The sequence below is a fragment of the Daucus carota genome, chromosome 3, assembly GCF_001625215.2.
Source record: "Daucus carota subsp. sativus chromosome 3, DH1 v3.0, whole genome shotgun sequence".
In the NCBI taxonomy this organism is placed as follows: domain Eukaryota; kingdom Viridiplantae; phylum Streptophyta; class Magnoliopsida; order Apiales; family Apiaceae; genus Daucus; species Daucus carota.
In genome coordinates, this window is record NC_030383.2 from 43,569,623 (window position 1) to 43,580,339 (window position 10,717).

The 10,717-nt window shown below is 42.1% G+C and overlaps 1 protein-coding gene across 1 annotated transcript; it reads left to right on the plus strand.

The window, feature by feature from the left end:
* The first annotated feature begins 6,492 nt into the window (after nt 1-6,492).
* Nucleotides 6,493-7,998, plus strand: LOC108212518 (uncharacterized). Its single transcript, XM_017384243.1, has one exon. It carries the CDS (start codon nt 6,493-6,495, stop codon nt 7,996-7,998), a length of 1,506 nt encoding a protein of 501 aa, XP_017239732.1.
* Nucleotides 7,999-10,717: the final 2,719 nt, after the last annotated feature.

The window sequence follows — 10,717 nt, forward strand, 5'->3', positions numbered from 1 at the left end:
AACCAGTCACGGAGGCTATCAAGTGTCGGGCTTTCCCCCAAACTTTAAGCGGGATGGCACAACATTGGTATAGTCGTTTACCCCCAAACTACATATCCTCGTTTTCGGACTTGAGTAAGGCTTTCATAGGCCAGTTAATTGGAAGCAAGACCCATGCCAAGATTTCTGCTTCACTGATGAATTTACACCAAGGAAGGAACGAATCCCTCCGATAGTACGTGAATCGTTTTACCAAAAAAGCTCTCAAGGTCCCGGATTTGGACCAGAAGGTAGCGATGATCGCCTTTCAACAAGGAACCACAGACGATAATCTTCGCCGCTCACTGGCCAAGAGGGCCCCTGATAACATGAATGAGCTCCAGGAAAGGGTCGAGAAATATATTAAGGCGGAAGAAAGCATGAGGAAATCCCAGAACAACCAAGGGCCAACCTCGGACTTTAAGAAGCGTGGTAATGATATTGAATATGATGCTGATAATAAGTATTTCTGAAAAGAGAAGATGGTGAAAAGTTACCCACCAGGAAGCAATCAGGACTGAGGTTCACTGAGTATGCAAGGTTGAATGCCCCTAGGAGTCAGATTCTAATGGAAATTGAGAAAGAGGGAGAAGTTCGATGGCCAAAGCCTATCAGAATTGACCCCGAAAAGAGAAATAAGGACTTGTGCTGCGGATTTCATAAGGACACGAGACATAAGACCGATGATTGTCGGCAGTTGAAGGATGAGATTGAATTTTTTGATTCGGAAAGGCAAGTTGTCCAGGTATACCAAGGACGAACATAGGAATCCCCGAGACAATGATAGTCGCGATAGGGACAATGATGATCGTGATAGGAGAACCGAGCCTCGAGGGCCTATTATTAATGTAATATCTGGAGGACCAACCGCTGCTGGTACTTCTAGTAACTCAAGAAAGTCTTACGCTAGAGAAGTGATGTATATTATTGGAGAATCCCCGAAGAGGGCCAAGACCGAGGTTGCCTTAACCTTTCATGATTCTGATCTGGAAAGGGTGAAGTTCCGCCATGATGACCCGTTGGTCATAACCCCCATTGTTGGAAACTCATCTATTAAGAGAGTTCTTGTGGACAATGGAGCTTCCGTAGACATCCTCTTCTATGATGTTTATGAGAAGATGGGATACGCAGATTCACAGTTGACATCGTCGGATATGCCAATATATGGTTTCAATGGCGTGGAGTCAAAGATTGAAGGAATGATCAAACTACCAGTAACAATGGGAGCAGAGCCACGGAAGGCCACTTATATGTTGAACTTTCTGGTCACTAAGGCCTCATCAACCTACAACGCTATCCAAGCAAGGACAGGAATGCACGCTTTTAAAGCCATAGCATCCACCTATCATTTGAAAATCAAGTTCCCGACAAGGAAAGTAGTTGGAGAAGAAAAAGGAGACCAGAAGATGGCCAGGAATTGTTATGTTGTAGCCTTGAAACCCGGGGAAGTCGGGGGGCAGGTTCTACCAATTGAGGACTTAGGTGTCCATGGGGAAGATGAAAGGAGAGAGAAGCCCGTTGTGGACTTGGTTCCCATCTCCTCGTATCCTGATAAACCAAAAAAAAGGTTACGACGTTTGATCTTGAGAATGCAGGAGCCACGTATCGGCGCCTTGAAAAGAAGATGTTTAAGCATCTGATTAGGAAGTCCATGGAAATCTATGTTGATGGAATGTTAGTAAAAAGCTTGAACAAAGCTGACCACCTTGAACACTTGAGAGTGGCTTTTGAAGTCCTGAGGACACATAAGATTGAAGTCATGAAAGACCATCCCTTCATAACATAATGCATAACCCTAAAGCTAAAGGAAGGTTGATTAAATTAACAATAGAGCTAGTGGAATTCGACATTCGATACAAGCCACGGGTGGAAATCAAAGCTCAAGCTCTGGATGACTTCCTAGTTGAATGCACCATTGACAACCAGGAAGTCGGGGGGCACGAGGACAAGGTAGTAGAACCTAAAAAAGATGTGAAGCCTAAGAAGTATTGGTTACTATTTTTTGACGGAGAATCAAAAACAAAAACTAGTGGTGCAGGGCTGGTGCTCTAAAGCCCTGATGGGTTCATACTTGAATATTTTATCAAGCTAGATTTTCTTGCCACAAACAACGAGGCTGAATATGAAGCCTTAATAGCTGACCTAGGACTAGCTAGAACTCTGAGAGTCAAGAATCTAAAAGTCTGTGAAGACTCGAGACTTTTAGTCTTTCAGTTAGCTTATGGAGCCGAAGTAGTGGTGCCTCTCGAAATTACTCACACCTCCCCCAGGGTCCAGCAGTTTGAGTTGGAAGCCAATAAGAAAGGAATGAGACTTTTTCTCGATATGATAGATGAGGTCCGATATCAGGCTAATGTGAAAATAGTGAAAAGCTAGAAACCAGCTTCCTACTACTACAGTCTCCGAGTCGAGGAACGATTCTTCAGAATAGGAGATTTAGTACTTGGGAAAGCTGACACTTTAGGTGTTGGTCCAAAGGGCAAGACGGCCCCAAACTGGGAAGGACCGTACGCAGTCAAGAGCGTAACAGGCCATGGCTCATACAAGTTGTAGACCCTGGATGGAGTGGAGGTTCAAAGATGTTGGCATGCCACCAACTTAAAAATATAATATATTTGATTATTTCTATCAGTAGATGTTCATCGAATAAGGTCTTGCAGACCACAACCACTTAGTTGATTGAACTATTGTCTATCCCCTTTATTATAATTTAATAAGAATCCCGAGGGATATCCTTTTTCCTTTTCATCCGTCCAATTCTGATTATTGCTTTACTTTATGCACATTGTTGCTTACATTTTCCTTATAGCTCGAAGATCTACATAGATATTAAGTTATATCCCGGATAGAAGTCAAGTTAACACCGAATCTTAGCCGTGTAAGGCCCGAATAAATAAGTCCTAAATAGATAAGGGCTAAAAGGCTCGAGCATGCGCGGATGCTGAGCAACTACGGCCTCAAGGGCTTAGCTTCACTGAGGGTCATACCCTGTCGTCATGACCATCCATGAACTTGAGGAAGGGGTCAGAGTCCCAAGTACTCGTCAATGCTCACCTCTTTGTTCTTCTTTAAGCCCTCTTCAAGAGTTTCACCTCGAGTTGAAGAGAGGAACCATGTCCTCAGCCGAGTTTGAACGGCTCCCTCAATCTTTCGCCGCTATAGTAAAACTGAATTTCTCTTAGAGTTCTCTCATACTCCTCGAAGGCACTAGCTCAGTAAATGGCCACCTGAAAGTAGGATTGGCTCCCTGAGCTAACTTCCTCAACACCCTCTTCGTGACTCGATCGCAACGAACCTGGTCATCATCTATGATCTCAACAGCTGAAACGAAATAATAACACGAGTGTTAGTAGGCGATAAAAATGTGAATTGACACAAGCACATACAAATTCATTGAACCAAGTTGGTTAGGCTGAGTAGAACCCCGAATTTGGCCGAGTAAGTCACGTAGAGAAAAGGCCCCGCTTAGGCCCAACTGATCGAGTAAGCCCAAAAGAGAGGAGCTCAAATAGGAAAGTGGTCGCCAAGAAATTTTCACTTGGCATACTTAAAAATATGTCTACTTGGCGAGGGTGATCCCCGCCAAGCAGAAAGTTACGGTTTAAAAAAATAATTATTAATTATTTTTTCTGAAAAATTGAATGTCTCCTTGGAGTGGGTGACCCACGTCAAGGAGACAAGCCAAGAAAGGCCAATCCTCGACCACGCCTAGCAAGCACTTCCCTTAGGCGTTGTACAATGTACGCCTCCTTGGTAGTGGTACCCACGCCAAGGAAGCAACTCTCTCTTGTGTATAAAAAATAACCACGCCCAGGAGACATATTTCCTTGGCGCAATAACTTACGTGCCTCCTTAGCGGGGGTCACCCACGCCAAGGAAGCAAACCGTGTGAGGCCTTTGTTTATCCACGCCCAGGAGACATGTCTTTTGGGCGTGGCAATTTTGGTGCTTCCTTAGCGGGGGTACACACGCCAAGGAAGCAAGCCGCGTGAGGCCTTTGTTTATCCACGCGCAGGAGACATGTCTCCAAGGCGTGACAATTTGGATGCTTCCTTAGAGGGGGTAACCACGCCCAGGAAGCATATTCACGGAATAACATGATTTTGAGTAAATAATAATTTATTATTTACTCATAAAATTGCTGAAAAATCCCAAAAAATTGGGAAAATCCTGAACTTTGGACGTCTCCTTGGCGGCTTGACCGATGCCAAGAAGACAAGACCTGTGGCGTCGAATCTTTCACGTGTCCATGGTGGGGGTGACCGACGCCATGGAGATAAGACCCGTCGTGTCGAAGCATGGACGTCTCCTTGGCGGGGGTGACCGACGCCAAGGAGACAAGACCCGTGGCGTCGAAAATGAAAACGTCTCCTTGGCGGGGTGACCGACGCCAAGGAGACAAGACCCGTCGCGTCGAAGCTGAACGTCTCCTTGGCGGCGGTGACTGACGCCAAGGAGACAAGACCCGTCGCGTCGAAGCTGAACGTCTCCTTGGTGGGGGTGACCGACGCCAAGGAGACAAGACCCGTCGTGTCGAAGCTTGGACGTCTCCTTGGCTGGGTGACCGACGCCAAGGAGACAAGACCCGTCGGGTCGAATCTGGGATGTCTCCTTGGCGGGGGTGACTGACGCCAAGGAGACAAGACCCGTCGTGTCGAAGCTTGGACGTCTCCTTGGCGGGGGTGACCGACGCCAAGGAGACAAGACCCGTCGCGTCGAATATTGGAAGTCTGCTTGGCGTGGTGACCGACGCCAAGGAGACAAGACCTGAGGCGTCGAAGATTGCAAGTCTCCTTGGCGGAGTGACCGACGCCAAGGAGACATGACCTGTGGCGTCAAAGCTTGGACGTCTCATTGGCGGGGTGATGGACGCCAAGGAGACAAGACCCGTGGCGTCGAAGATCAAAACGTCTCTTTGGCGGGCTGATCGACGCCAAGGAGACAAGACCCGTCGTGTCGAAACTTGGACGTCCCCTTGGCGGGGGACGCCAAGGAGACAAGACCCGAGGCGTCGAAGATTGGAAGTCTCTTTGGCGGAGGTGACCGACGCTAAGGAGACAAGACCTGTGGCGTCGAAACGTGGACGTCTCCTTGGCGGGGGTGACCCACGCCAAAGAAGCATCTCTACGAAGAAGTCTTATTTCTGAAATAAAGGAATTAAAAGTCCTAAGAAATTCTAAAAATTCAGAAAACTTATGGGACTGTGTAAATATTTTTCTCAATAGAGAAATAATATTTTGAAAATAGTTTGGATAAATATTTTGTATAAATACCTGAAAGGTACTGAAATTCTTTAAAGAAATTTGGAAAAATTCCAGAACATGTTGTAAATTCAGGGCAAACTACAGAATATTGAAGTTAAATTTTCAATTTATTTTGAAAATGGTTTAAAGGCCTGTAAAAATTCTAGAAAATTGGAATTTAATCGTAAAAATTCCAGTTAAATAGAATTGAGCCCCAAAAAAAATACGGAAATGCTGGTGAGCACTATGACACGCGTAAATTTCATAAGAATACTTGTTGTACAAGTAAAAAAGACTCGTAATGTCATGAAAAAGGCTCGGAAAGTCATAGGAAAGACTTGTGAAATCACAATAAAACCTCTAAAACTTTCGAAAAGTTCCTACGAAACTTATCCAAAGTTGGGGGGCAAATAATAGGGATCGAAATAATTCTTAATTATTAAAGGATTATTAAAAAGCCCAGAAACATAAAAGCCGAGTTAATAAGAGGCTGAAACACTTAAGCATTAATTAATTTCATAATTAATTAATGTGGCCCATAATGAGGCCCGCAATTGGGCTACATGGACTGTCACAACCCAATAATTGAGTCCCGAGCCCTGTCGAGGCTGGAATCCAGGAACGAGCCCTGTCATGGCCCAAATTCATAATCCTACTCCGAGTAGGAAACTACATGGAAGGCTCTAGAAACTTCAAAGTTCTACGAGTATTCTAATTCTTCGATGATAAACATCCAGAGTCCTAGATAAACATCGACTACATAAGAAAAGAGTTTTATCTTATCTCATACGAAGAAGCCTACTTCTATGAGGTTTTAGATACATGGAATCCTACTTCCAATCAGTCTCTAACATCGAGACCACTATATAAAGGGCTCTACCCCTCCAAACTAGAACTACGTTTTTGACTTGATTCTTCACCCAGCTGAAGATACGTAGGCATCTCGTAAGGACCCGTTTGAGTTCCGACTCACGAGAGCAGTCATAAAGCACGAAGCTCACCCCTCGATTTTTGATCCATAACACTTGCTGATTTGTGTACTGTTGTATATCTGTTAGATGTTTTGCCGATATTAACCCTGCACCTTGGTTTTGTAGAAATAGATGATTTGCTGAGATCAATAGGCAAGTCTTTGAAGAATTTCCCACAATTACCACAGCCTCCCAGTTCTTATCTAAATCATGGTTGCAATAATCTTATAATTGAAGAAACAAGTTATAATATTGCTGAGATGAAAGCGGAAAATGCTAAATTGGTGGAAACGATGAACGAAGAACAGAGTCATGTGTACAATGCCATACTGCAGTCTATTCATAACAAAGAAGGTGGACTTTATTTTGTATACGGGAGTGGAGGATGCGGTAAGACTTTTTTGTGGAGGTCTTTGATTTCAAAATTGAGGTCAGAAGGGGAGATTGTCCTGCCAGTTGCTTCTTCAGGCATTGCAGCTACTCTTTTGCCAGGTGGACGGACGGCACATTCACGGTTCAAAATTCCTATTGTCCTTGATGAATTTTCACTATGTGGTATAGGAAGCAATTCAGACATTGCTCAGCTTATTAGGCAAACAAAGCTTATTATTTGGGATGAGGCTCCTATGCAGCACAGATTTGCTTTTGAATGCTTGGATCGGTCCCTTCGGGATATCATGAAAGCTGTTGATCCATTGAACGCTACAAAGCCTTTCGGAGGGATAACTGTAGTTCTCGGAGGTGATTTTAGACAAATACTTCCAGTCATTCCACAAGGAGACCGGAGCCAAATTTTGTCGGCCTGTATTACTAGATCTCGGCTCTGGAATATTTGTACAATATTTCTTCTTAAAAGAAATATGCGGCTTGACAAGGGTAATTCACAGCAGGAAACCGATGATATTAATGCTTTTGCACAATGGGTATTGGATATGGGTAATGGAATACAGTGCACTCCTGTTCCTTCGAAACCTGAGATGCTTGAAGATGATGTTTTACTGCCAGAACAATTCTGCAATTTGAATGAAGAAAATTCGGTTGAAAATATGATCAACACTATATATCCGGATTTTATCAGCAATTGTGGGAATTCCAAGTATCTCAGTGAGAGAGCCATATTGACACCCACTAACCAAACAGTTGGTCACCTTAATTCTCAAATTGTTGATATGATTCCTAGTGAGATGTTTACTTATTATAGTGTGGACAACGCTGAAGAATTTGGTGGGAATGATGCTGATCTAAGTTCTGCGTTTCCTATAGAATATCTCAACTCTATGAATCTCCCTGGAATGCCTCTTCATGACCTCAAACTAAAGGTTGGTGCTGTTGTAATGCTGATGAGGAATCTTAATCAGACTCTAGGACTTTGCAACGGAACTAGGATGATTGTTACAAAGTGTCTAAAGTTCTGCGTTGAGTGTGAGGTAATATGTGGTTCCTTCATTGGTACTAGACATTTTATTCCACGTATGGAATTATGTCCATCCGATACTAGGATGCCTTTTAAGCTGGTGAGGAAGCAAATGCCGCTTCAGATCTGCTACGCTATGACCATCAACAAATCGCAAGGTCAATCACTTCAAACTGTTGGTCTTTATCTTCCTAAAGCTGTTTTTACACATGGCCAATTCTATGTTGCCATAAGCCGGGTTACGTCTCCATATGGGTTAAAGGTTTTTGTTGATGATGACAGTGGTAGCAGCACAAATTTGACACAAAATGTTGTGTACAAAGAGGTTTTCTATGCACTGCCAAGTACTTAATTATGTCTGCCAAGTAGCTAAATGTGAAAGTTGTAATATTCTTCATTGTGAACTCTCAATGTTATGAAATTGTAAAGTTATTTTGGTGATTACTTTGTTTAATGTACTGGTGCTTACAACTGTTTAACTTATCACAAACCAGAATTTAGATATTATATTAAGAAAATAACATCAAAGTGCATAAACAACTTAAATTTCTTCAATAAACTGTAATCGAAATCAGATTACACCAAATTTTTATGCTGTGCAATCCAACTGTTTATGTCTTAAACAGCAATCTCAGACGAGTACTCCATTTAGCATGTTGTACTCAAATATTTTTCGCAGCTTATGTACATAAAAGAGATTATAAATGAAGAAACCACTGAATCAATAAGCATACTTAGTAGATTGCTGTTCGGTTAAATCTACACGCAAGCGCACGTGATCATAAGTAATATATTTGTTCGTTCCCACAGAGACTGGTGAATTAAGAATACGCACCTATGCAACAATGTATGAGTAATTTTCACTGCCAAGACAATTAACAAGGATATGTTCTTTTATACTAATAATTAAATTTACTAATCAAATTCAGAATAGGAAAACACATGGGATTCTAACTTCATTATCGAATTCATCTAGAATTGAAATTACTGATTAACATGCGACTGTTGATCCTAATCAGACAACACGAAAGTAATACATGCCAACTCTCGTTGCACACATATCATACCACTCAAAATCCACAATTAAGATAGAAATCTCATGGACACCAACAAAGCTCAGACCCTATATCTCTATAGCGGTAGTGTAAGCAGAGAGGTTTAATAACAAGTCGTCTATCGTGATTACACAGGGTGATAAAAATAGTTCAAGTCTACCACAAATTATGTTTCATTCACATAATCCTATGTTTACATGGCATAGTTCTAAATTCAATCATCCACTCTCGCTTCAGAAAGAATTAACAAACAACTTAGAAGTTAGCTATGCTCCTAAGAAGAATAAGCACGGCTCATGCAAAGAAATCAACGTACGTCACACAATCAAACAAGTAATATTCGTTACTAGACTACATCGATAAATCCATTAGAATCCCATTAAGGCGGTTAGTTCATAATCGAACTAATCGACATCATGGTTTCTAATGAAAACATGATAAATAAAAGACAAGAATTAAATAGAATAAAAATGCTTGAATTAATAATAAAGATCACACGTTACAGATTGAAGTTCACGATCTCGCTCGAAACTGTCACTTCCTCGCGAAGAACGATCTAATACAACTGATATTGTGCTTCGATAAAAATTAAACTATGATATTATTCTCTATTCTTCAAACTACTACTATACGGCTAGGGTTTTTTACACACGAGAAATAAAAATGCATTGACTAAGTCAACCGGGCCTCGACCGCTGCGAAAATCCATCAGAAAAGCGGTAAAAATCAGCCCGGGAAGTTTCTGTGGGGCGCCACCGCGCTACACTAGCGCGGGCGCGCTAGTGTTGCAGACTGTAGCGCGGGCGCGCTACAAGTTAGCGCGGGCGCGCTACTGTCAGTGATGGCAGCCTCGTTTCTTCGTTTCTCGCTCGTTCTCGCGTGCATGTCCTTCCTCGCTTCTAGTACCACTTCCGTAGGTGATCACGGTTGCATTTAGCATATGCAACAAGCCCTTTAAACCCCTAGATAGCTCTAGTGGACGAGTGTGCTCTCGTGAGGGTTTGTAGAAGATGTACCCACAAAATCCCAAGTCGCGGTGAATCAACAATTCTCTATTCTTGCAAATAATGCACCAAAACCAACCTAAAATGATAGAAAATCACTTCATCACCTCAACTCGTGACCTGCACAGAAAAACAATAAAAACACATCAAAAGACACTAAACACTTAAGTACAACCAACCAATTTAAGCGGAAATGAAGGCCTATAAGTGTGTATAAATACCACTTATCACACCCCCAAACTTAAACTGATGCTTGTCCTCAAGCGTCAACGACACTATACAATAATACAATGCAATGCATGAATGCAACTACATGATGAATGAGTGAACTATGAAGTAATTGCCTTGTCAATTATAATACCTCAGATTGTGCTAATGTTCTTGAATTTCATCTCTCTCGCTACCAAGTCAATTACTCTTCTATTTACAAGTGTGGAGTGCCAGTGTGTGCAAGCATGCTCTTTTATTGAGACAAGACAAAAACTACTACTCCCACAGAATCCCAATCAAGAATCGTAAAAGTTTAAAACTCACACCCCGTCACTCAAGTCCTACTAAAAGCCAAGGTCCCAAAGAATGTCCACACCCTTCTATTTTATTCACTATTTTTTTTCTTTTTATTGGTGATTAATTGCTCGGTCTAAGGTCAGAGCGCTTCGCAGTGTAAATGCGTTACGAACACCACAAGACTTCACACACCAATTATTCACTCTATTCTAGTGGTTTATTTAACCGTGCAATGGTTGAGATCCCTAAAGATTTATGCACTAGTACCCATGTAGCGAGTGTTGGGTCAACAATCCCAAACCACGAGGGCTTTAGGTTGCTAGGCACAAAGTCCCCTCAGACTTAATTACTCGAGTACTAATGAGCTCAACCTAGTTAATTATACCACTTATTTTTCTAGTGAATTTATTACTACTAATTTTTTTTTTCTTTTCTTTTCTATTTATTTTTTTTTTTTTCCTTAGAAAGGCATATCTACTCCTCAGTTCCCCCAAACTTAAGATTT